This window comes from Xenopus laevis, chromosome 3L (assembly GCF_017654675.1).
Source record: "Xenopus laevis strain J_2021 chromosome 3L, Xenopus_laevis_v10.1, whole genome shotgun sequence".
NCBI lineage: Eukaryota > Metazoa > Chordata > Amphibia > Anura > Pipidae > Xenopus > Xenopus laevis.
In genome coordinates this window covers 70,970,261-70,998,189 of record NC_054375.1, presented here as the reverse complement: position 1 = coordinate 70,998,189, position 27,929 = coordinate 70,970,261, and the positions used below count along the sequence as shown (strand labels likewise).

Here is a 27,929-nt window from a genome sequence, read left to right as displayed (position 1 = left end):
AATGGCACATACTACTAAAAAAGTATATTAGTATGATAATGGTTCATTTACATGAAGCAGGGTTTTACACATGAGCTGTTTTACTCAGTATCTTTTAAAAGAGACCTACATTGTTTGGGGGGTATAGTTTTCCTTTAATTTGCCTTGTGTTTTTAATCACTTCTCCCCCTCAAATGATTCTTTAGCTAGCCGGTGTGATACTTGGAACACTTATCAAAGGGTGAAAACAGAGTTCACCACAGACTGATCACCACAGATCTCTGTTTAATTGTAAACAAGTTTAGGGGCATAATTTTACTCCTATACAAGTGAACAGAGTGCTGCTGAGATTGAGGGAGGCACTGATCCATGGATTCATTTCAGAATTTGGCCAACTCTGTGCGCACACATATTATATAATATATCTGTTGAAATTCACATCAAATAGTGTTGATTTATTTCATTCACTGCGTATTCATTTATACAGATATTTACACATTTGATGACGCACTCACTGATAATATAGGATTAGAGTGCAGGCACACAATGCAAGATATATATATATATATTCTATATATATATATATTCTATATATATGGTTTTGGATTATAAATAAGGAGCAAGGGAATTCCATTATGTTGCAATGCACTCGTATGTCTCAGAATGTATGATTTACAAGTTATTTCTACAATACCTTGATGAACACATCAATGTGTCCGCAGCATTCAATGCTTAATGCAAACAAGGCAGACATAAATCACAGAGTCACAGAATTTACATCAGGTAGGCATCACAGTTTCAGACTTAAACAGCCAATGTCAGATCTTGCACATATTTGAGCTTTTCACTGAATACAGGAAAAAGCAGAAATGTGTTACAGGTAGAAAAGCTTAATTCATTTAACTTTTGTGATATTCAGAGTTTATATCCCATAATGGAGCGCTTTCTTCTAACTTAAATATTGAAATGATTATATATTATTGAAGTTGACTTGTAAATGGCATAATGCATGCAATCAAATTATCTGGTTAAAGCACAATGAATTATGTATTCTACACTTTCATCTATTGCTTGAAGAAAGGAGATTCATTTAGTAAATGGAACCATAGCCATTTCTCCCTACACTCATATAACTAGACTTTTACTCTACAGTTTATTCTAAAGGTGTCCTGTAGTTTCATAAACATGCCTTGTTTATTTAATTAGTGTTATGTCTTAGGATAAGAAAATGGTAGCCAACTTATTTTCTGACATGAACTATTGCAAATCACATTATTGCCACTTATGATTTCCCGACAAGTTTTAACCAAAAACAAAATGTGAGTGAATTTAAATGGAGAGCAAATGTATACTAAGAAAAGTCCTACCAGGGAAATATACAAATAATCATAACGGAAGAAAGACCTATTGCTGAAGCTCATTTGTACTTAAGGGATATTGCTCACCCCTGGCCTAAAATGAGTTAATAGAAGTGAAGATGAATTAACTTTGGTGAGATTGTACTAGAGTGCATTACAGGAACACCTCTAATCCAGAAAGCCCAGGTCCCACTTGGGCAGCTGGAAAGGAGGTGGTCAACAACAGTGGGATATTTAAACAAGAATTACATTGTCTTTGTATATATCCTGATAAGAATTAGGGAATTGAGAGAAAAGGAGAAGTGTCACTCCGCTACCTCCTAGTTTTAAACTCTGTCATTCAGCCTTTCTGGAGATAGGTAAGTCGTTTTTGTAGTGGCTGCTCCAGGCAACCATACATAAATTGGGTTTTATCTGTTGTGATGGGGAGATCCATTTGAACAAGATTATTGCAAAGGTATAAAAGTTATATCTAAAAAATCAGTATTATTGATAAAAATCCTAAGGCTTGAAAGAATTCATAAGGTACACAGCACCACAATTCATTATCAATCAATCTATAAAGTCCAGCACATATAAAATCACTGATTATCTTTCAATATACATGAAAAAAGGCTAGATTATACCAATCACACACTTATGTTGTCAGCACCTAAAGTAGCAGTTTTGTGTAGTTTTCTTTCATTAATGACACAGATTCCCAGTTTGTATATGTTCTACAAACTACCAAGTGTGAAGTAAGATAAGACAGGTCTGGCAGCAAATGAAATATATAATCAAACTTGTGCTCTGAAATCAAAAGCCTAACCAATTTTCTGCATGTCTACACATGCATAGGGAACTTTATGAATTTCTTTTAACTTTCTGATTTCAGTTACTTAAAATACTACAGTGCAACCAGCCTCAGGCAGAGGTAACAAAATAGAAGGTTAATATGGTGAAAATCCCTTTAAATAATTATGCCCACCTTGAAAGAATGGATGTAAATACTAAAGGAAATCTGCATATCCTGGTTTACACCCAATCAGAATGAATGAATTTGATTGAACAGTCGGCATAGTACTGTATATGAAATCATGAGAACATTCTGTGCAGCTGGCTGGTTCCTTTGCTATTCTTAAACAGATCTGTTTACCTGCTTACACTATATAAGTGAGATTCATGTAAATGGATGAATACATTGCAAGAAGGAATGGTGTACCAAGGGGAACTTGGTGGTTTTTCTTTTGTATTCAAGAACACAGGCATGGAAAGATTGAGATCACGTATTTCTGGCCAGTATAACATGCCACTTCTTCATATCCTAGTCATTAGCAGTTTCAGCTTCTGCTGGTCCTCTGATCAGTCTCCTGGTGCCTCTCTTTCCTGCAGGGCCCTTTGGCTTAGCAAAATTTTGCTTGTGTGCATGTTGCTTTGGGTGTACTTCATCATATAGGAACTCTGGAGTCAGTTCATCTCCATTGTCTATTTCAATCTGCATAAAATTAGGAAAAGGTTTTGTATACATTAAATACATATATTAGGACAGTATTAAAGGCAATGCAGAGCAAATATGCTACCGGACAGAGTAACGGTACTAGAACATGCAGACTTAGGGTTCTGGCATGAACTGCGCTACCGTGGGTGTCTGAAGTTTTCTTTCCATTGGTATGAATGTAAATACATGGCGCCTCTACTTTCAGAAGGTAATTTAGAGAAACTGCATAATGTATATTTTTTCCTACCGGCATTAATGTAAATAGTCAGTGGGAAAACACGTCGTGCAGTAGCCCAAAAAGAAAGAAGGAAACATTTAGCACATGTAGCACATGATTTACCACAGGTCCCCTGTGCCAGAACCCCAAGGCATTTACATATTTACAGCAACATTTCACAGAGTTATCCTTTCAAATGCAGATACTGCAGATTACAGCAGTATATAATGGAACACTGACCACCCAATCAAATTACTCACGTTTAAGATCCCTTCCTAGTCATTACCAAATGTTTGTCCCTATTACTACTGTGTCAACAGTACAAAGGTACTACTATTTCTACATGGCCACAACATCAAAACAAAATGCATGGATATAGCAGTGGTTGCATTTCTGCTTTGCAGTGTTGGGGTCCTAGGTTCAGTTCCATCCAGGGGACTAACTACAGGGAGTTTCTATGTTCTCCCTCTGTTTGTGTGGGTTTCTGTGTGAGTACTTTATTTCCCTCCCACACTCCAAAACCATACAGGGATGTTATATTAAAAAATAATAAAGGTTATGTGAAAAGACAGGCTTTAAGCAGGAACAAGTTGCTACTTTACTGTTTACCACATTTTACAACATGTTTTATATATTATATTATAACAACCATGAGTAAATATTGTATTACTAAATTTTAAATGTGTGACCATCCACCTGAAGTTATTGGACAATTGTTTTTATGTATTTTTACTGATTACTTATTTATTGTGTTTCTGGCTGGCCAGATTTTAAGAATCTGAATGATAAATAAATTGTACACTTTTTGAACAACTTGGTCTTAAAATACACCTTTAATGTATACTTTTATACTTTGCTATATGCATATGGTCCACTGGGGGAAGGGTAAAACTATTTCCTGTTTGTATTTGGCCTATATGCTCACACTAGGGCCACTTGTCTCAGAACATGTTGCAGCTAGTTCTTGCTTGAAGCCAGTCTTTTCACTTATCCTTTGCTATTTTTGGATACTATTTCACACTTGAGCAGGAATGCACAAGTTATGACACAGGCTTTTTTGTGCTGTGTTTCCCATTACCCTTGTCAAAAACTATATACAGACATATTAATGGGGCAGATTTATCAAAGGTCGAAGTGAAGGTTCGAAGTTAAAAACGTAGAATTTTTAAATAATTTTTGGGTACTTCGACCATCCAATAGTCCAACTTCGATTCGAAGTTGAAAAAAACGTTGAAATTCATCACGTACTGTCTCTTTAAAACTTCGACCATTCGCCACCTAAAAGCTGCCGAAGTGCTGTTTTAGCCTATGAGGGACCTCCTAGAACCTGTATGGAGGCAATTGGGGGAGTTTCGGAGATCGAAGGTCAAAGTTAAAAAAAACTTTGAATCGAAGTAGCGTTACTCTGAATCATACGATTCGAAGTAGGCCCACTTCGACCCCAAAAAATTTCGACCACCATTCGGTTGGTCTTTTTGAATTCAAAGTTCGAAGTTTTTTTTAACTTCGAACTTAGACCTTTGATAAATCTGCCCCTAATTGTCTCCTGATAAAATGGACCATTGTCTGTGTGTGAATGTGATGGGGACCTTACACTGTAAGGACCGCTGTTGTAGGGACAGATATGAATGATGTATGATTTTTTTCTGGATCATACATAAAGCATGATAATACACAAAATAATATTAGCCACCAGTACAGTGGCCATGTTGGCTTGTCACATAACTGGCTGCTGGCCAGGGAGAGCTGGTTTACCACTGCAATTACATATATACAGTATTATGGTTTCTTAGGTTGTTTTTCATGCTTCACAGTTTTATTCACTGAGTACTGGGCGATGCCATGCCACACATAATGCCAGATTCGGCCCTCTACCCGCCCCTTCCCCTATGCAATCTGTGTTTGCCTAAGACAGTTTCTTTGGGTTCCTATATAGAAAATATTCCTCTGCATATAGGTTTCTATTTTAACTCAGTGTGGGGCGATTGTTTTTTTTTTTTTGGTGTGCTTCTATTCTATCATTTTAGCCCCACTAAATGGTCCTACCCTCGTTACCTCATAACACATCCCTTAGTACAAACCCTTTTGCCCAGAATGTTGAAAGGATGGCTTTAAGTTAAATCGCTCAGATAGGAGGATGATGATATTTTCGTCTAATTTGATTCCCATTAGGCAAATACAAAAAGTAACAAAACCTTCAGTGGGCTTGATTTAAAAGAAAAGGTATGTTCATTATCACCTTTCTTGCAATCTCCATAAGAAGTCGATTTTCTATAGCATCTAGCAGAGGGCTCTTGCAGCTTGAGTATAGCATTCGCTCTCGTATACTGCATGTATATCCAGGCATTGAGTAAATAAACACTGTAGGGGGAAAAACCTCATTGTATCAATGGAACTTCACAAAAAAATGAACTGGACATTATGTAATCAATTGTTTAATAGAAATTAAATGCAATTATGTAACTCATGTGAATTTTATGCAGCAACGTTCTCATAGGTCTAAACATTTTTGATACTGTAAACAGCATTTTTTTTCTTATTTGGTTGGCGTATGGTAACAGTATCCCTTGAATACAAATTTTACTTTTTGTTTTTGGAAATTAAATACAAAAAAAACAGACAGATGCCTGTTAACATACAGGCATTGACCTGTGAAACTGAATTTGTTCCACAGTCCCACCCCAAGGCATTCCTATAGATATGCCACTGCTCATGCCTTTGCTTTTACTTCAAAGGCATTAAAATGTGTTGTTTTACTCCACTAACATAAAGGAGAAAAAATTTAACTTTTGCAGAATGAAAGAAAATGTAATTGTTAACATCTATCCAATATACAATCATCATTTATTCAATTATTTGAAAGTCTTTTGTAAATGGTATTGCTACTGGAAGTAGATTTTTGTCCTATGCTATTCACTGCAGTGCCGTGCCAGGTCTGTCAGTTGCTCCAGGCAACCCAGGTGGCCATTAGCAACTTCGGTCCCCGCAGCAGCTGTGCGTAATTGCGCGTAACCGAGGGCGCACGTGCGTAACCGAGGGCGCGTGTGCGTGGTCGTCTTCACGGAGCGCACCCACTTTTCAATGTGGTAACACACTAGGGGTAGGCTGCATATAAGGTAAGTGCCTGGCGCCCCCAATCTTTGCGCCCAAGGCACGTGCCTCTTATGCCTACCCCTATTTCCGGCCCTGATTTTAGCAAGGCTTTCTTACAGCCAAGACTACAAATCCTGCAATGCCTTCCATGATTCTTCAAAGATCTTGGAGAGAATGAAAAACATTCCCCTTTAAACAAAGTAAAGCAACTACTGGCTGCTGTGGCTGAGAAGACAAAGATCACACAATAAGAGACAAATATTCGGGCAGGGCAAATTTACAACTGTGAAAGCTTAAATGAAATGTTAACCATTTGACACTTCCAGCACTATGTGCACGTTATACTTCCTATACTGTACGGCAACTCCCTACATTCCATGCAACACAAGCAAAGAAGAATTTGCTGAAGATTACCACAGACCATAAACAGTACACTGCATATTAGTGTTAGTTTAAGAAAACCAGACTGAATGGCGAATTAGAGTTGTGCTATAGTAATTTAAAAGGAACGCACTAAGTTTTCACTGAAAGAAATGGGCTTTAGGCTTTCAATATATATATATATTAAATGAGGAACCTGCCTGCATAATAACTTGATCAAATGTTATAGCATCAGTGTTTTAACTGTCGCCTAATCATACATTCTGGCAATATGCAACCCTTACTGTAAGACACAGTGGGGCTCATATATAAACACAAAGTAAACTTGTACCTTGGCAGTAACCCATGGCAGCCAGTGCTTATACAGTACATAAGCCCGAATAATTTTTAAAAGAACAATTATCTTATAGCATACATCAGAAAAAGGGACCAACATTTTATATTTAGCAGACATGCCATTCCATATACACACACAGGTGTTTGTTGGGAGTACAAGCACAACATATCTCAGGCATATGAACAAACTGAACAACAGCATATACTTAACAGGTAGCATGTTAAATGTGCCAGTGGGAAAATAAGTGGTATGCGTTTAACGTTATACATTCTGAGTTTATGAACAAATGCAAGTGTGTATAGGCCCAAACTCCAATAATACTGCTAGGGTGAATTGTTTTACAACAAAGGTTATACAAAGGAAAAACATATTCCTGAAATTAATCTTACCAAAAGAATCCAAATAGTCTCCTTCATGAGAATGCTTATAAAGAAAGAAATGATAACGGGCTGCATCTTTTGGAATCCTCTTTGGCAAGTCTCTTAATTCTGTACTGGTAGTGTCAGCCAAAATAATAGTTTCATTCTTAATATCTATTTTCTGGAGGGAGAGAAGTTAGAAGAAGAATACAATCAACATAATTATTTTAATTATATTTAAAGCAGTCAAAGCCCTTTAGTGTAACATTGTAAAATAGTAAGTTAGGTTGAAAAAAGACACACGTCCATCAAGTAGACCCCTCCACTTTAACAACTGTGATATCTGTTTACAAAAAAAGGCTTATAATCAGGAGTGTAAATAATACAATTAATGGTGGGTATTAAAGGAAAACTATACCCCCAAAATGAATACTTGAGCAACTGATAGTTTATATCAAACTAAGAGGCAAATTAAAGAATCTTATCAAACTGGACTGTACTGATGGTCTCTGTGCTGCCTCACCTGACCAGAAGTACTAAAACTCTTAACTGTAACAGGAAGAAGTGTGGAAGAACTCTGTCTGTTAATTGGCTCATGTGATTTAACAAGTATAGTTTGTTTGGTTTGTTTGTGTGCACCATGAATCATACGATCCCAGGGGGCGGCCCATTTTTTTTTAAAATGGCAATTTTCTATTTATGATTACCCAATGGCTCATACTACTAAAAAAGTATATTATTATGAAAATGGTTTATTTACATGAAGCAGGGTTTTACATATAAGCTGTCTTATGCAATATCTTTTTATAGAGACCTACATTGTTTGAGGCGTATAACTTTCCTTTAACCAAAACAAGCTGGCCAATTAACATTAGTAAAATTGAATAAAGGGTCAATAACACCAAAACATTAAAGGGCTCTACATAGGCCTGTGGAGGTAAATAGAGGAAAGCATATCTGTATCAATAAACAGGGTGTGCATTCTGCTTATTGTACAGTTTGCCATTTGTTGTACCAAAGTATGTAACTTTCAGTTATAAATCTAATTACCAAATAATTTCCACGTATTTGGTAAACGTTTCCCAATATGGCAATGGAGGTGGATCAAATGGGCTAGCCATACTTGGTACATTTCTTTGCTTATTAAGGTTTCCAAATAAGTTATTCTTGACTTATTTGGCCTAATGTATGCATTTTAGATTCCTATGTCTAGAACAGTGCTATTTGTATATACATCTTCAGAATGAAGGGAATTGGCCCAGGAACAGAGTTTATTACCAACATAATATATTTCACCACTTATAAGTATCACATGGCTTTCCAGGAAGCTGCAAGTAAAATACAACACTGGCTCTGTTAACAATCTTTTATGCTACTTACCAACTGTACATAGTTTAGTCTCTGTTCTCTTAACTGCTCCAGTGCCTGGAATGCTGCTTTTTCTATTGGAAAAGCTATTCCTTGGAGTGTCTGATGTTTAGTATCTACGCTAATATCTGTCGGAGTCTGAAAACGATATTCATTAACACATAAGGAAGTAAAATTTATATGCAACTGTAATATTAAGAAAACAGATTATCTTGAAAGTTTTCTCTATAAATTAACAGTAGCAAACCCGGTGATCATAAATTGTGCTGATACAATTGTGTTTTGGGAATTTTAATTTGGCAAGTTAGCCGTTATTTTTATAAAGAAAGGAGGAAAGAATACTTAACATGGAGAAGGATGGCAATGTGCTGAATAATAATAATGTTGATGCAATTGTGGCAAATGATTATTTATACCCTACTGTAGATCTACTAGTACTTTCAAACAGCAGGAGTGAAGAGAAGTTTTTCTGATCTGTATGCAAATGATAGAAGTTGAAGGAGACAAACGTTTTGCTACTTGATTAAAAATGTAGAAGAAAATCTTGGTCTCTCTGCATAATAGTAATGCCACCTAGCAATAGTCAGATATTAATATTTGTAAGTTTTGATAATAATGCACTTTACATTTTTATTATTTCAGACTATCATCAAAACAGGTGTTCTCAAATTCAGCCAGAGCAACAAATATATTTACAGACGCATATAACTGGGAAACGTTAAGAGAATTCTGAACTACCTCTTTGATCTTTATCTGTCGTAACTCCTCTTCTGCTGTGGTGAGTGGTGCAGGAGATGACTGACAAGCCAAGTATTTGTAGTATCCTTTCAATGAAATGTCATCCTAAACAAAAAAAATGTGATTGGTTAATAATTAGTTTTAGTACTTAGTAGTAAGAGTATGCAATACTTAAAACTCACAGTGGTTGAGCATTAGCAAAACAGACTACTGGAAATGCAGTATAGGTGTAGGATCCTTTATCCAGAAACCTTGAAATTACAGGAAGACAATCTTTTTCTCTAGAGCCCACTATAAAAGGATTCCTGTCATCGGAAAACATGTTTTTTTCAAAACGCATCAGTTAATAGTGCTACTCCAGCAGAATTCTGCACTAAAATCCATTTCTCAAAAGAGCAAATAGATTTTTTTATATTCAATTTTGAAATCTGACATGGGGCCAGACATTTTGTCAATTTCCCAGCTGCCCCTGGGTGTGATTTGTGCCTGCACTTTAGGAGAGAAATGCTTTCTGGCAGGCTGCTGTTTTTCCTTCTCAATGTAACTGAAGGAGTCTCAGTGGGACATGGGTTTTTACTATTAAGTGTTGTTCTTAGATCTACCAGGCAGCTGTTATCTTGTGTTAGGGAGCTGCTGTCTGGTTACCTTCCCATTGATCTTTTGTTTGGCTGCTGGGGGGGGGGGAGGGAGGGGGGTGATATCACTCCAACTTGCAGCACAGCAGTAAAGAGTGATTGAAGTTTTTCAGAGCATAAGTCACATGACATCGTCAGGGGAAATCGTTATCCTGCATGCGCTGTCCTAAGCCAGAGGAATGCGACATAGCAAGCTTTTTTACTCACCCATCCTCAAAGGCAGAAGTCACATCTCGCTCCTCCCTCCTCAGCCGTCAGCTCTTGCTCCTCCCTCCACAGCCGTCCGACGTTCCGTTTTTTTTTTTTCACGTGATGCCATTTCTTTTAACCAATAGGCATTCCTGAGGAGTGAAGAGTAAGAGCTGATGGCTGAGGAGGGAGGAGCAGGGGTGCTTCGCCAATGAGGCGAGTTGAGGCTGTCGCCTCAGGCAGCAGCGCCCCACTAGGTACCAGGGGCAGCAAAAATGCTGCTCCTGGTACTTTAAGAGCGAATTTCCAGGGGAGGGGGGCAGCAGCAACTGCTGCTGCCTCAGGCGGCGGAGGGGCCAGGATCGCCCCGGGGAGGAGTAAGAGCTGATGGCTGAGGAGGGAGGAGTAAGAGCTGACAACTGAGGAGCGAGGACCCAGGACGGAGGTGTGACGTCTGCTTTTGAGGATGGATGAGTGAAAAAGCAGGCAATGTTGCATTCTTCTGGCATAGGAGATCACTACTGAGGGTGACGTTTCAAAGCACACATTTCTTTTGTCTGTATACTCTTGAAACAATTGCAGGATGTTTATGCTAACATTTTCATATTTCTTTTTATCAACCAAGTATTTGAATCTGGTAACAGGGTTAAAATCTCTTAGATGGTCACATTCAGCTTTTCAAACACAACTGGCTGATGTAAATGATGTGCCACACAGCTAAAAGGCGTTGCTAAGATACTGCCAATGATGGCAATGAACCTTGTAACAAGAAATGCCCTTAGAAAGGCAGGAAGGCCGATTAGATAGAATTAGATGTTAAAAGATATCCGCACACAAACAACATACTGTACTTCTGATGTTCCCCTTCATTATTAACAAACATAATCCAATTAGACAAATAACCGTTGTATAATACTTTGGCAGACGCATGGACACATACCATAACTGTGGCAAAAAGTTCTTCTTTTATATGTCCTCCACCAAATTCCTTCTTCACAGTGGCTCTTGTTGCAGCATAAAGCATCTTTTGACGAACCTGTGAGAAAAGTTCATAAATATTCTGCCACTAATAAGAAATAGCCTATTAGGATTTGATAATAAAATGTAAAGTAATAAATGTTAGCTTACTTCCATGTACAGAGCAGCACTCTACTGCATATAGCATTTTTTACATGAGTGAGTGGTGGCATAAAATGAGTCTCAGAGAAGGCGACCTCTCTATAGACATCACTCTGAGGTACCACCCCTCCAGAGTTCTTAAAAATACTTGGCAAAATAAAAAACAGTGGGACAAAGAAATTTTGTATTTTTACAATTGGTTTCAGTGTGTAAAATACTTGTTTTTATCAAAAGCAATGGAAGTGAACTAAAAGAAATGTAATACAGCTGACTAAAAGTCCATAGTGAACTTATCAATATCAAGTGTCCTCGATTTCAAAGGACTGATCGAGTACAATACATTTCATCCTGCTTCATACAGGTAGTGTTTAATGTATGATTAAGCTGAAGATTTACTGAAATGTACATTGACAAGACAAGTTTCTAGAATCTTTTGGTACTGGTCTGGTGGTTTTCTTTAGAGCAGTGGTCCCCAACCAGTAGCTCGCTAGCAACATGTTGCTCACCAACCCATTGGATGTTGCTCCCAGTGGCCCCAAACCAGGAGCTTATTTTTGAATTCCAGGCTTGGAGGAAAGTTTTAGTTGCATAAAAACCAGGTGAACTGCCAAACAGAGGCTCCTGTAGGCTACCAGTCCATATAGGGGCTACCAAACAGCCAGTAACAGCCCTTATTTGACATCCCCATGGACTTTTTCAGGCTTGTGTGGCTCTCCAACTCTTTTTTACATTTAAATGTGGCTCATGAGTAGGGATGGGCGAAATTGACCGATTTAGTTTCGCCAAAAATGTGCCGCCGTTTTTTTTTTGTCGCACAACGCCATACAAGTCTATGGGCGTCATTTCCGAGGCAAAACAATGCGAAAAAAATTTACCATCTTTACTCACAAGTAAAAAAGTTTGGGGACCCCTTCTTTAGAGACATCGTGGAGCCATCTTGCTTGTTGTCCTTTTGGTGGCTCTGTATATACATCACATTACTTTTACCAGATTTTGGCTTTTTTCATTTTTTTTAAAGGGGACCTGTCACCCTAAGAAATAATTCCAAATTATTTTTTATCATGTTACTTTTGCAAAATAAAACTTACCTACACTACATTTATTATTTAAATTTTGTTTCCCTTAGTCTTGGAATTACACAATCACAGCACGCAGGGAGCAGCCATTTTGTGGACACTGTTATTAAGACAAGTTGTGTATCACCCCAAAATCTTGTGTATGTGCCAAATGGGGGACCTAATGCCCGTACATATTGCCCTACACAATTTTAGAGTGTGGGGAGAGCAGTGACATCTAGGAAGTGCTGAATGGAAAGTGAAAGTGATTGACTGCCCCACCTCTATGCCTCAGGCATAAAGGCGGGGAACGTAATATTTGATTGACTGCACAGATATTTAAACGCCTTTATAACAGGTATAGATTCTTTAATGAAAAAAACAATATGGGTTCCATGTTTAATTTGCAAACGACTTTTGTTATACAGCGTTTTATGTGTAGATGACAGGTCCACTTTAAGTAGCTTTTTCTGGTTTTGTGTCAAAGCACTGATTTTGAGTCAAAACACTTACATGGGAGTAGTCTGGTGACCAAGCAATGAATATCCACTCGAAGCCTTGCGCATTTTGGGAATCAAGTCTGTACAAAATATAACATGGCTGTTTGTCTTCCAGCAATGGAAGAATAAAGTTGTCATATTCTTGTTCCCAGGATCTTGTTGGCTTTTCACATGCACTCACAGTCAGTTGCTCTAAAGAGAAGAAAACAGAATGCCAAATAAATAAATAAACCTGATATTTGTTGTTGATGACAGCAGTACAATCTACATTTTAAGACTTGACAATTATGATGATGACAGGAACTGGAAGACATTACAAGTCATATCATTGATCTGAGAACATAATCAATTAAAATTATTTAATTCAGAATGCCAGGCATCTTTCATATGCAGATTATTATAAACATTTGCTATATTTTTCATGATGGATAATATGGAAATAAATCACATCAGCCAGCAAATTGATAACAGCATTACAGTTCCCAACAGATTATAACATGCTTTGGTTATAATAGGTGGTTACCTATAGGTCAAGTTTATTTTTTTGCTTTGTCTGCTTTTGGAAGTAATTGTTACTTGAAGTTCCTATACCTCACTGTTTTGGCAACCTGACTGTCTCTTTATCAACCACTCAGAGTTTCTAATGATGGAGGATCAAAAAGGTACTGTAAAAGTATCAGGCAAATACATTTATGACAAAATTATAAATACTGTGGAAGACAATGTTATGATAAATACGGTTTAATATCTGTGATAATTTTTTTTAATACTTATTTCCCCCCAAAATAGCTATAATGATGATAGGTAAGGCTTACTTCCCCTTGGCTTTTTTCAAATTTTCAGCTTGAATTTGACATGCAAAGTGCCCAATAGGAGAAAGGTGACAAGGCAACGGCAGTTTGAATTCCTCTATGCGATGAACTGGAAGTCAGCTCGTACTGATAACCTAATGCACCAAAGCTTTTTTCAGTATCTTGAGCTTAAATTTCTATTCCTTTGGACATCTTTGGGGGTAATGATATGAGCATATATTTAAGCTGCAGACGCTGAAAAAAGCTTAGGTAAGTACCGTAAGCCTTATCTATTATGATGATTGTTTTGGGGGGAATTAAGCATTAAAAAATTTGGTGTTATTGTTCTTTTAATATGGTCCTGAAATTGTGTGACTTCTAATATCCTTATACATGAGCACATTATTCCCTGTATAAACTACTTTTGTTTTTACTACTCCTTTTAATTTGCTCGGTGCTCGACTTTGTTACCCTCTCTTGTATGCAAGATAGTACAAGAATTAAAACGACTACCTTCATCTTGGTGCTCACCTTTGAGAAATACTAAACTGGAAAAAACAAATACTTTGCAAGCAACAGCAGTGAGTAAATTTCTATGCACACACTTGACAGTAAAATCCCATAAATCAAATTTAATTTTTAACTGTACAGAACTTAATATAGTAAAATAAAATTTATTAAAAGAATACTACCGTCTTCAATGTCCAGTTTGAGCAGCCTGTACTTTCCATTCCTGGCTCTGGCAAACATTTCCAACACATCTTCACTAGCTGTAAACAGAGACAATTACAATCATTTTTATTATTTTTAATTGATACAGCACAGAAAACTACTGCAGTGCTTTACAGAGATTACATATTACACATTCACGCCAGTCTCTGTCTCAGTGATGCTTACAATCTAAGAACAATACCAGAGGCAACATTAACACAAGTCAGAGAATATTTTATGCCTAGAAGAAATTAAAACATATCGGGGCAAATTCACTAAAGGACGAAGTGCCTAACGGTAGCGTTAATTCGCTAGCGTAGCACATTTTCGTTAATTCGCCGATTCACTAAAACACGCTGGCGTAAATTCGCTAGTGTTACTTCGCACCCTTACGCCTGGCGAATTTGCGCAACGGACGTAACTACGCAAATTCACTCGAATTATTCTGAACGCTACCTTTTACGCCAGACTTCCTTCGCCACCTCAGACCAGGCGAAGTGCAATAGACTAGATAGGGATTGCTTCCAAAAAATGTAAAAAAATTTCTAAGTCCCAAAAATCGCTGGCGTTTTTTCTTTTTTTTATGGGTGATAGGCTGAAAAAGATCGAAATTTTTTTTGGGCCTACCCTCCTTCCCCCCTTCATTTCCTAACTCATGGCACCTTAACTATACAGTGGGCACATGTGTAGGGCAAAATAAAAATGTTATTTGCTTTTTTGAAGGTTTCCCAGGCTTGTGTAGTGATGCTACATATACCTCCATTGTAACTTCAATTTGGCGCCGTATGCAAATTAAGCATCGTTAGCGTAACTTCAATTTGCTTGGCGAATTAACGCTAGCGCAACTTCGCAACCTTACGCTTCCCCTGAGCGCAACTTCGGATTTTAGTGAATTTGGGTAGCGCTGGCGAAAATACGCCTGGCGAAGTTCGGGCGAAGCAGACGCTGGCGCAACTACGAATCTTAGTGTATTTGCCCCGATCATGTGCAGTACTTACAAAAGGCAGTTTGTTTAAAACAAAATAGAAAACCGAACAACAATCAGATTTATGGACAATAGCACAAGGGGCAACGGAGCATGTTGCAGTGCTGCAGGAAGGTTGGTGGTAAAATGCCCTCCACTGCTAGAGGATCTGATCAATAGTAAAAGACAATTTGAAAATTATTACTGCGTGGAAAGGTCTTTACCTAATTTGGCATTAAGAGTAAAAAAGATAAGGGGTTTAGCTGAGGCAAGCACATACAGCTATAAAATACAAAACAAAAATATATCTGAAATCTGGATCCCAGTGCACTTATTGCATTTATTAAAATAAGAAAAGATGAAATAAATATAATAAAGTACAGGTATGGGATCCGTTATACGGAAACCCATTATCCAGAAAGCTCTGAATTACGGAATGGCCATCTCCCATAGACTCCATTATAATGAAATAATCCAAATTTTTAAAAATGATTTATTTTTTCTCTGTAATAATAAATCAGCAACTTGTACTTGATCCAAACTAAGATATAATTAATCCTTATTGGAAGCAAAACTAGCTTCTGGGGTTTATTTAATGTTTACACGATTTTCTAGTAGACTTAAGGTATGAAGATCCAAATTACGGAAAGATCAGTTATCTGGAAAATCCCAGGTCTCAAACCTGTAGTACCTAATTGAACCACAAAGTGCTATTGGCTTTTCTACTGGTATGAGAATGCATTAGAGCCCTTATTTTACACACACATATTTTTTTAATTGATATACTTTATACATGTTATGGGTTTATTTTTTTCCCCAGTGCTTAATTAAATTAAGATCTGGGGATTGTCACTACCATACTGATTTTAACTTTTTCGTTAAAATTTCGGCTCTAATGCACATGCCCAGTTTAGAGAAGAAAGAAGAAGCAGGAAGATGATAGCTCTGCAGTGCTCGTTGGAAAAACCCTGGTTGGGTTTCAGGTAAGTAAATACAATCACTTGGGGGTGCCTAACATTTAGCACCCTCAAGTGGGATACCACTTTCCTTCTCCTTTAAATAAAATACTACTGCTAATTCCTTTCCTCATTAATCCTTAAATAAGTTTGCTGAATGCAATGTTTAGTGTGAAAGGATGACAAAGATGATCGGGGATTGGGTGTAGAAACTAAGGTTACGGTAGTGATACTCATGGGCCTGTATATTGTAGTATTTGACTATACCCTTTGCTGGTTAAAGGAGAATTAAAGCTTAACTAAAGAAGTAGGCTAGAAATGTTGTATAATATGTTTGGAGCTTTTGTACCAGCCCATAGTAACCACAGCCCTTTAGCAGTACAGATCTGTGCCTCCAAAGATGCCCCCAGTAGCTCCTCTTGTTTTCTGCTGATTTACTGCACATGCTCTGTGCTGCTGTCACTTACTGATCTTAGGCTCCAAATATACAGTACACATAGAATATAAATGTCACAATATAAGGCTGATTAATAATTAATACAGATAATTACTACATGACCGCACAGAAACCAGTGCAACTAGTATCAGAATTTAATCATCGACCCTGTAGCACCAGCTTATATTACAGACAAACCTAATTTTGATAATTTGCAACGACCCCTATTTTTAACTCAACAGCTGCTCAGAGCCCACTGAGCATGTGAGTGTCACAGACACATTTCAAGAAGGTGACCCCCTGTGACAAGTTTGAAATTCTGGATCATTGCTGCTATTGAGAAGCTGAAACTTTAGGCTGGTGTAATAAGGTCATTATATGAAACATGGCATTCTTAGCCATATTCATTTTTACGGTTTAGTTCTCCTTTAAACTAGTGATGATCTGAAATTTTGGCAATGCTGAACCGGAGAGACCAACTGCAATTGGTGCAGGTCATATTGCTCCATTATGGCCACCATTATGAACCACCTCATTTTGCTTGTGTTTGTGACCATTGTTTTGAGCTGAGAATATTGCAGCTAACACAGCTCTGATATTGGAGATTCAGTTCACATGATGTGGAAACCAATGTCATTTTATCAGGGTAAGAGTGGTAACCGTGTAAACTAACTGCTGTGGTAACGTTGTAATCTATAACCTATAACTGCTGCTTTATTTCCTTACTCACCTCCACACAAAAATGACTGCATTCTTAGTCACAGACACTAGAGAAGCCCTCACTAGCATTCAAACTGCTCTCATGCATGATTTATATACATTTTCCCACGGATAAGAACTTCCGTGTAACTGTATCTTTGTTCTTATTTCGAACACCATTCAGACTACGAATTCAGGTGACAAACCAATGAAGCACAAACTGCTTAAGCTTATCTTGTATTTAGGTGTTTTTTTCTGTAGCATTAATTATGACCGCAGTTGTCTGACATTAACACTGACCAAGAAAACAATTGACTTCATGCATCTTAATACACTGCAATGTTTGGAACATAGTTGAGGCTTTGGATTACTGATAAAAGCCCTTCCCATGGCTAATGAACCATATCTTATTAATGATTTACTTGTGCTGGCAAACTAACTATATTCTGTTACAGTTTCAAAAAAAATATTTACCATTGCCTATTCATTTAACATTAATTATTCATGGCAAGGATGGAGGTTCACTTACAAATTTCTTTTCAGCCAGGGTGAATTCATTACATATATTGTGCATTTTTAATACAGGAAACAATCGGGTTCCAGAACTGCAGCAGAAGAGTAACAATTACTCAACCCTAGTAACTGCACGCTGGTTGTGGGCTCATTTGTAGTAATGATTGCCAGACTTATTCAGATACCAGAACTAGTAGGGCTGAAGTCTGTGGTTTGTTCATGATAAGCAGGGTTCGGCAAATGCATTTACTTAAACTTTCATGACTTATAACCACTCCAATAATCCCAAGTTTATGTGTCAGGAGAATGTGATATGCAATTTCTTTGAGACAACAGTACCCAAGTTTTTTATGTGCCTGTTTTTATATTGTTTATTGTAATATTTATACACACATTCACCAAACCCTTAGAAGTTGTTTCCAGTGTCCTCAAAGCAGGTGCTTATTTTTGAATTGAATTCCTTTTTACATTTGAATGTGACTCACAGTTAAGAAGGTTTGTGCACCCACAATATTTTGTTGGCTAGTGTATTTGCAAATGCTTGCAACAGTCCAATAAAGCCTCTCACCAGAAATAAGGACTGTTCTCGTAACTTGGCAGGACGACATTTTTTGTTGCATTTCCACAGCCAGGCAATGAATGCACATATTCTATGGAGCTTGCTATAAACTGGGTATTTGTGATTAGCACTGCATATAAATAAAAACAAGGATACTGCCAATAACACATAGTACATAGCTGTTGCTGCACTATGTCACACTATACCATCATTAAATAAGTATAGCTGATAAACCCCAAGTTTCATTTAATTACAAAGCAGCTTGTGACAGAAACAATTTTCCATTTTACAGGGAAAGTAGAATAGGAAGTAGAAGCCAGAGATGAAGGGGTTTCAACTTTCAAGTTTTCCATCAGAGGACTGTGGTACTAACAATCTGTGTTCTTAAGGATCCCCAAAGTAAAGTGCTGTAAAAATCAAATAAATTGCTTTGATTTTGAATTTTATTCTAGAAAGCACACTAACTTTATAAAACATATTGTTTATAGGCAAAATACTTGCATAATAATGTTGTTTTAAGTTAAAATAAAAGTGGTGCTTTCTTAGAAGAAGCTTGTCATTAAACATATTTCCTAACTTCACAATAAATTAACAGGATTTTAAAATGAATACTTCCATTATACCTATATGTTTACAACATTAACATTATATCTGCAAAGATACCTCCAAGTATCAACCAGCTGACAAATTAACCATTTGCTCGGTGAAATGCACTGCTTTGCGTGAAATGTCGTGCAACCTTATGAATACAGGAAAATCCACATTTTACATTTATCTATTACTTGGTTCTTTACATCCAATACATAATAGATTATTTGCCTTTAATACTGTATGTACCGTAGATGCAAACAGTTCAGTGTAAAAATAAAAACTGGGTAAATAGATAGGTTATGCAAAATTTAAAATGTTTCTAGTATAGTTAGTTGTAAAAATGTACTTATAAAGGCTGGAGTGACTGGATGTCTAACATAACAGAACACAACGTCCTGCTTTTCAGCTCTCTAACTCTGAGTTAGTCAGTGACTATACGGGGACATAACAGTTCAGTGAGTTTGCAATTGATCCTTAGCATGCAGCTCAGATTCAAAAGCAACATTTATGACCCTTTTGCCCCCCCTCAAGCCACGGATTGGCTACTGCCTGGTAACCAATCAGTGGAAACCAAGCAAGCTTCAAAGCAGGACGTAGTGTTCTGGCTATTATGTTACACATCCAGTCACTCCAGCCTTTACACATTACATTTTTGGCTAACTAACTATATTAGAAACTGTTTTATTTTGCACACCCTATCTATTTACCCAGTTTTTATTTTTACACTGAACAATTCCTTTAAACTTAACTTCTATTATCTGAGCAAGTAACAGATTTAGATTTAAGACCAAATACTTTCCAAACAGCTTCCTTAAATAACGGCATAGTTTCCTAGTGCTAAAATATTTAAGCTCAGGGCAGCTTCCTTATTAGGAGGTCTGTAAAAGAGTCTCAGTGATACTTCTGGAGTTTGTCTATAGAGTTTTATTATACATACATAGATTAAATTGACACTGACATTTTCCAAATGTGCGCACCATTAATTCCTTCATGCTAGTGAATAACAGCTGGCTATCACTTTTTAAAAAGGCACCTTACCCTCACTACAGCACAGGACCACCACTACTGAGCTGGTGTTTACTATATTCCCCCTGTATAGAGCATATGACCAGCTCCAACCCATTTCTTCCATAGTCACCATTTAAACATCTTAACTCACAATTTAGATTAAAGATGTAGAATTCCTTGACTATTCAAAATATTACAAAATCTTAAAATTAGAAAAAAAATTATACTTAGAAATCAGTTTAAAAGTTACAAACCTACACTACTTTAGGGATTACACAAGGATGCAAAAATCATAAATGATGTACCCATCTTATGGTCCATAGCAAGTCTGCACAACATTAATAAAAACTGCAGCTTTCTGTCTACTCAAAAAGCAAATGCTGCTGTATCAGTTCACCTTTATGTCTCAAATATTGCAAATATCTTATTTGAGAATTTACTGCCATAACATTTACCAATACCTGACTTTACCTCTTTTTTCATCTTCTCACTTGGAAATGTTTTCTTATGTTTATGGTTGCCAAACATATTTAAACAGACTAAGTGTTCCACTGCTTGAACTTTTTGGTACAGGTATGGGATTCCTTATTAGGAAACCCATTATACAGAAAACTCAAGAGTTCAGGACATCTCCCATAAACTCCATTTTAAGCAAATAATTCAAATTTTTAAAATTGATTTCCTTTTTCTGTATAAAAAAACAGTACTTTGAACTTGATCCTAAGCTACACATTGGTCGCAAAACAATCATATTGGGTATATTTAATGTTTAAAAGCAGACTTAAGGCATGGTCCATATTATGGACTCCCTATACAGAAAACCATACCTGGATTTGATAGGTAATAGTTGGAAATCTTTTTATTTTCTGGATTCGAAAGATATACTGAGTTCAGTTATTTCCTCCTTTTTCCTTAGCAACTAGAAAGAGAAAATCACTACTTAATCCCCAGATGACAATATTTGTCTTTCACCGATATTGTCCTTGTTTTTAATCACTAACTTGCTACACAACTTTAACTATAAAGAATTGCTTTAGAAAATATGTGACAACAAACCTCCATTGGTGGCACAATTATTTATATCAAAACAAGAAGAGTATATCCAGTGATGTTGGAATTTTTTTTTACAAGCTAAGAAAAGCAACCGCTACCGTAATCTTTACCAAACAAAAGGCACAAGTATGACCGGTTTCTGAAATCAAAGTAACAAACAATACTCAAACTGACCTAAAGCTAATTACAGAGTTAGAAACCAACATTTCAATTACAAAACTGCAGAATATCTGTTATGATGATATCAGACGGATAGATAAAATACACTATAGTTTAGAAGTAGAATTGACTTAGCACCAAGCAATGGAAAGTAAAAATAAAAAGGAGTGGCACTGCAGAAAGTAAGTCTGCCTTTGCTGACATACAATAAGACCTAGCCAGAGTAATTGCCGTCTGTGGGGCAATTAACTATAGTTCAATGTGCATGTGATGAATTAGAAGAGGGATGTGAGCTACATGTACATAAATGGATGTATGGATTAAATTATTTTTATAAACTGAGGGCAGCACTTGTCAACAACACTTGTCTCGGGTGCACGATTAATAATTTTGATACTTCAAAAAAGACCAGCAACACCGAGATATCTTTTGAAAAATCCAAAGTGTATTCAAAATTGTATGAATAGCTGTTTCGAGATATTTCTGTATTTTTAAAGTGTGTGTGTGTGTAAGATCTAATTATATTTGACAAACCAAGAAAAAGAAAACATTTTGCTTTTTTCCACTATTTGCATAACAACCACTCCTATCATGTAAAATATATCCAAGATGTGGCTACAGATGAGATAAGCAGTAACTATGGATACAGGATTCAATAAAAATAGTTAAATAGTGTTGGAGAAACCTCAGAGGGAAGCGGTATTAAAGACTTAGAGGTGGGGCCACACTAGAAGAATGCAGTGTTATTTAAGAGAAATATGGCTGATTGTAGACACAAACCCAGTGCCTCAATTCCGAGTGTGTTTTTTTAATCTGGGGCTTTGCATATTTTTCTTTTAATCATTAACATTACTCCCTGGTTTTACTTAACTTGCACTAAATTCTACACAATTATTAAGTGTACCAGTGCAAATAAAAAATGTATGGCACATAATACTCTAGTCTCAGTATACAGCACCTATTCCAATACATTTTATTACAATTCTGTTATACATTTACCCCACGTCAAATAAATAGTTTGGAATCTGTCATTTAAAGTTTTATAAAATGAGGTAATACGTGCCCTTGGCAGGGTTCTGCTGCTTAGGATTCCCCGCCTGACTATAAGCAAGAACTCTGTACTGCTGCCCTGGCAGTCATTGTGGGAAAAGAAACTCATTCAGAGGCAGCCTCATCTGCACAATACTTCCCCACCTTTCGAAACTGTATCTGGTGTTTTATTTGTCCAGCTGGAGTTCTACTTTAAGCCTACCACTCTCAAGTGACTGAAAGTCGCCGGCCGGGTGCCTGCAGTGTGACTATTCCCTCGTACTCACCCTGGATGCCGGTCTGGTGAGACATACTGAAGTCTTCGTTCCTCTACAATCCGAAGATCTACTAACCAGGAAATGAGAATCAGCTGCACCCGGCTACCTCAGGACACACATGACACATTGAAACGTCATCAGTCGGCGCCATGTTCCCTAGCAACCTAAAACATTCTGTAAATATACAACAGCATTAGGGTTGCCATCTGTCCGGTTTTGAACAGGACAGTCAGGTTTTCCAGGGTACTGTCCCGTTTTCCGACTACTGAAAACCGGACAAATATGTACAGTGCAGCTAAAGTTCTCCCCTTTGTTGCGAGTGTCAGTGTTCCCAACCGATTCCAAAGCTGTCCTGTCAGTCTGTAATAGTAATGATAGCTGCAGGCGCAGCACCAGCCCCTTCTCCTCTCTGTCCAGATTCCAGATCCCCCCCCCTCAGCCCCTCCTGCTGTAGTAACACAGAGCACTACTTAGTTATGTCTGCCCAGATCATGTAACCCTCCCAAAGTACCTGCCCCCGCTGTCACTCGATAGGTTAGTTTCAATGCAGGGAGGAGAAAGAGGGAGATACTGAACGGATCTGCCCTCATATTCTTCCCTAGTCTCCTCAGTGTCAGAAAAAGCCTGCCTGCTGCTTGCTGTGATGGAGAAGCATTGGAGTGAACTGTGACAGGCAGAAACTATTCCTATTGCTATTAAAAAGTTATTACTCAAATACTCACCTGTTTTTTGTAGTGACTCAGGTAACCCATAACTGTCTGAAAGTGCCCAATAAAGGAGCTGACTTTCAAAGCATGATGAGGGTCAGAAGGAGGGGTTTTCAGCCTTTTAGGATAAGTAAGAGGGTTGTTGGCTATAAGTTGTCACTGTGGTTTGCTAAAACTTGTTTTATGATAAACCCCCATAGAGATAATAGGGGTATTATAAGGGCTAAGGCATCACTTTTTACTATGCCTTATATAATACCCATATGATCTCAATAGCAGTAAAGGGGTTAAAATTAATCATAATTCAGAAAACGCGTTTAACTAAGGAACTGACTACCCTCTTCCTTATGCTGAAAGCATGTCCTGCTGTGTTCTTGTGACATACTTAACACTGACAGATGTAAAAGCATCTGGCAAATATTTTATGGCAAAATTATAAATTGTATGCAAAGACAATATTAAGATAGGTTAAAAAAAGGTTATTTTCTGTTGTCAGTATGTCTTTAAGTAGGGTCTGTTGGTCTGAAGTCATTCAACTTGGGAAGGCATATGTGGCTAGAGTGGGCTGTAGCATTAGATGCTTAGGTGACAGGACAGCACAGTAAAACACTATTCATTACTCCTAAGAATGTGTTTTGACTGCCCTACAGACAGTCCAAAGGCGGCATTTTCACACCATTCCAGCCAGCACTGAGCACTACACATGATAATGTTAACATTGTGCACAGCTCCTCATAAAATGCCCATATTCTCAATAATTTTTGTGCTGATATTGCTTGCAGAAGGAGCTGGTCGTGAGTGTTCGATCTGTGGACATACAATTTTAGAAGATGTGTCTACAACTTGGGATAGGTTAGTATTGCATAACAATTTAGATTGAAAAATGATACGTGCCCATCAAGTTCAACTTTTTTGCGTAAATGAAACTGCCAGCTGATTCAGAGGAAAGTGGAAAACTCAAAAGCCATACACTCAGAAGGTAAAACCTTGCTTTCTGACTACAAGATGGCAATTAGACCACATATATAATTTTGACTTACTGAATATATATTTACGTGATGGGTTCATTTATTCTCTTTACATTTCATGTAGTACAAAAAATTACTTCACAAAATGACCATACTTCACGTTCAAGTAAAAAAGTCGGAGATTCTGCCGTTTCCCTGATGAGTGGCTTGAAAGGGATAACTTTAGTGACTGGCTTCGAATGGAACCTAGTGATGACACGTCAGCAAGATGCAGCTTGTGTCGCATTTTCTTCACAGTGAAACATGATGGAATTAATGCAGTAACTAATCATGAAAGATGTGATCGACACCAAAAAACACTTACTGCTCAGAAAACATCTGAGACCCTCTCCAAATTCTTTGTAAAGAAAAATACATCAGAAGTAGATACTGTAATTGCCGCAGAGATTGCACTAGTTAACCATGGTGTGACACATCATCACAGCTATTTGTCACAGGTAGAACCAACACTAGTTCTTGTGTAAACCATTTACTTAGCTACCCTAATCCTTTTGGTTTCTAGCCTTTACAAATGTATCACACTCAGCATATTGCTTATTAATAAGTCTTATGACTGTTTGTTAAAATAATATATTGCCATCCATTATGTAAAATGCTTTTTCAGACTCCAAGGTTGCTAAACAAAAGTACACTGTGGAAGAACCAAAAGTGAAGCAACTGTTGTAAATATTCTGTCACCATATGTAATAGAAATATTGCTTAGGAAGCTTCAGGATGGAAAGCCTTTTTCAATTTCTTTAGATGCATCAAATAAGGGAAACATTAAGTTCTTCCAGTTGCTGTCACTTTCTTTAATCGAGAAAAGGGAGTCCAAAAGGGAGTTATTGATTTCTATAATGATCCAGAACCTGGATTTAGAGAATGTTGTCTCTAACGGTGCAGGCAATGCAGCTGTGAACTTTGGTATCCATCATTCAGTCTATACAAACCTGAAATCAACAAACTGCAACCTTCTTGCTGCTGGATGCACCTGCCATCTGCTGCACAATGCTGCAAAACAGGGCTGCAAGAAACTGACCTATGACGTAGAAGGCTTTGTCATCAAGACATATAATGAATTTTCTCGCAGTGTGAAGTGTGTGGAGGAGCTCAAGTCATGCTTTGATTTTCTTGACATGGGGTATCACAAGCTGCTGAGGCATGTACCTACAAGGTGGCTTACTCTTTTTACAGCTGTTGATCTATTATTGAAAAATTGGCCAGCAGTTAAAGGGCAACTAAAGTCTAAAATAGAATAATGTTAGAAATGCTGTATTATGTATACTAAATATAAACATGAACTTACTGCACCAGCAGCCTAATAAGACAAATGATTTATGCTTTCAAAGTTGGCGCAGGGGGCTGTCATCTTGTAACTTTGTTAGACATTTCTGCAATATCAAGACTCGCACATGCTCAGTGTGGTCTGGGCTTCAGTTGGGAGGTTAAGCTTAGGGATCGTCATAAATTATCAAAACAGCACAAGTCAAATAATACCTGCAATAGAAGCCAATACAGCAAGGCTGATTAATAATCATAATATAGAGACTGCACTGCGTCTCTGGATACAAATCTCTACAGGGAATCCAACAATGCTGCTCGAGTTCTGGGAAGTAAGGTGGGGGGGCTCCCCCTGCCATTTGAAAATATGATCGTTTACCTGCACAGCAGTTGGGGACCATCTGACAATTCCTATCAACAGCAGTAAAAGAAGGGGGAATTGCACTGCATAAGTCAGGTTTATGATAAAAACTGTAGACATCTTTTAATTAAAGTATATTGGAGATAGATTTCTTTTTCATTAAAGAAAGTAAAAATGGGATTTTATATTTTTGCCTTTACATGCCCTTTAAGCTGTACTTCATTCAACAGGGTTAAGAAAACTGTTCAAGGCTTATCTGGGAATTTGTAAAGTCCCAAGAACATGGACTGAATTCTGGTTCAGACCTGACTATGCCCGAGTGCTATCTTTTCTTTGTTCACAATTATATGAACACATTTCAGCCTGCCATACTAAAACTAGAGTGTGATAGAACACAGGCCATTGAGATCTTCTCAAAAATGAAGCAAGTTCTTTTCAACTTGAAATCACGCATTACTGAGAATTATTTTGGTTTTAAAGTCAACCAGGCGCTGAAAAATCTTCCCAAGGCAGAACAAAAAGCATTCCAAAAAATGCTCTGGAAGTTTACCTAATAAGTGCACAATATTTAGAAGTGTTGTTGAAGTGGATGGAGATGAACTCTTTAATGAGTTTTTCATTTTAAAAACAGTAGTCCCATCACTAGATCCTCAAAATAAGAAGTCTGTGGATGAGAAGTGGGTGACATTTTTTGAGAAATGTTCTGTACCAAACCTACTAAAGATTGTGGAGTGTGCTTTAGCAATACCTGTAAGCAATGCATTTATAGCTAGGGTGTTTAGCGTAATGAAAAATCTCTGGAGTGATGAAAGAAACAGGATGAGCCCTAACCTATTAAAGTCTGAAATCTCCATAAGGTTCAAAGTCATGTGCAAAATTTTTTGATTATGTTTTAAATAACAAAGCTCTCTTGAAAGCTGCAAAATCAAACATCAAATATACCTGGAAGAAGTAAACAGAGAAAGCATGCTTTGTCTTAAGTATGTGATGGTTAACTGCATAATCCATCATTTAAGCCAGGGTTATATGAAAATGGCAGCAATATGTCTCATGGTTTCTTGTGATTTTTATTTTACTATTTCCATTGTGGCATTGATCTAAATATTGTAGTTAACGTGTTTTTCTGTTGCTTTGTTGTTAAGTAATTATTTTGAATGAAAACACTGTATCCGTACAAGTCCACTTTGTAGTTTGTATTACATACCTCATATAATATGATGTTACACTACTTCTGTTTTTAGGCATGCACTTAAGTTCTATTTTGGTGTTTGTGAAATGCATTTTGCACTGATGTTGGAGTTATTTAATAAAGTATTTTTTCTACTAAACAGACTGGTATGTATATTATTTTTATTAATAATGGTCTTAGTATTGTATTCATAATTTAATTAGTGAATACAAACAATTACTACAATTGTTCCAATTTGTATATATTTTATATCATGTTAAACATAACAAATCAATTTCACTGTCTATTTAAAAAATGAATGCTAGTGAATTAAAAATAAAGCCAAAAACTTACCGCAGCGCACATTAATTTGACAACTTTCTCTGTTCGGTGTTGGAATAAGCAAAAGGTGGCACCCCTTGACAGCATGAGGGGTTGTGTCTAGTGGGTTTAAAATATATAATACCTAATTATAGACATAGCTAAACATAATAAGCATCATATAACTCTATAATGCAAATTATCTTCGGCTGCAATCTACTAGGGAATTCTCTGGTGTGCCAGTCTGATGTGAAAATATACATAGCATAATGCTTGATCATGCACCTTTTTCAACTTTAGTAGAATGAATGAGGCTTACTATTCGTTTTGCCTATTATTTTAATTAGGCAAGAAGTATGATGTTTTTATTTCTTGCCCTAAACAAGACACAATCTCATGTTTTAATTAAAGTCACAGTGTGTGTTGTTGGCACAAATACAATCAAAACAAATCACCAGTCACTGAGAAACCCTATGTAGAAACAACCCCCTTCTGCAGGTTTTGGTAGCATTTGAGAATAGGAGAAGTTCCT

General features: G+C 37.1%; 1 protein-coding gene across 1 annotated transcript; it reads right to left on the bottom strand.

The window, feature by feature from the left end:
- Window positions 1-407: 407 nt before the first annotated feature.
- Window positions 408-23,006, bottom strand: twf1.L (twinfilin actin binding protein 1 L homeolog). Its single transcript, XM_018252528.2, has 9 exons — window positions 22,562-23,006; window positions 14,289-14,366; window positions 12,819-12,997; window positions 11,072-11,167; window positions 9,308-9,412; window positions 8,582-8,707; window positions 7,232-7,382; window positions 5,271-5,392; window positions 408-2,811 (listed from the first exon to the last, which is right to left on the bottom strand). The coding sequence occupies exons 1-9, from the start codon at window positions 22,584-22,586 to the stop codon at window positions 2,641-2,643; spliced, it is 1,053 nt and encodes a 350-aa protein (XP_018108017.1). The 5' UTR covers window positions 22,587-23,006; the 3' UTR covers window positions 408-2,640.
- Window positions 23,007-27,929: the final 4,923 nt, after the last annotated feature.

Bases quoted from the DNA above. Each gene is read 5' to 3' on its own strand.
- twf1.L (XM_018252528.2), bottom strand. From the start codon at position 22,586: ATGTCTCACCAGACCGGCATCCAGG. The intron at 9,413-11,071 runs GTATGTGTCCAT...TTTTTTGTTTAG, and splicing joins AACTTTTTGCCACAGTTATG to GATGACATTTCATTGAAAGG. The intron at 2,812-5,270 runs GTGATAATGAAC...AATTTTATGCAG, and splicing joins TTATGGAGATTGCAAGAAAG to ATTGAAATAGACAATGGAGA.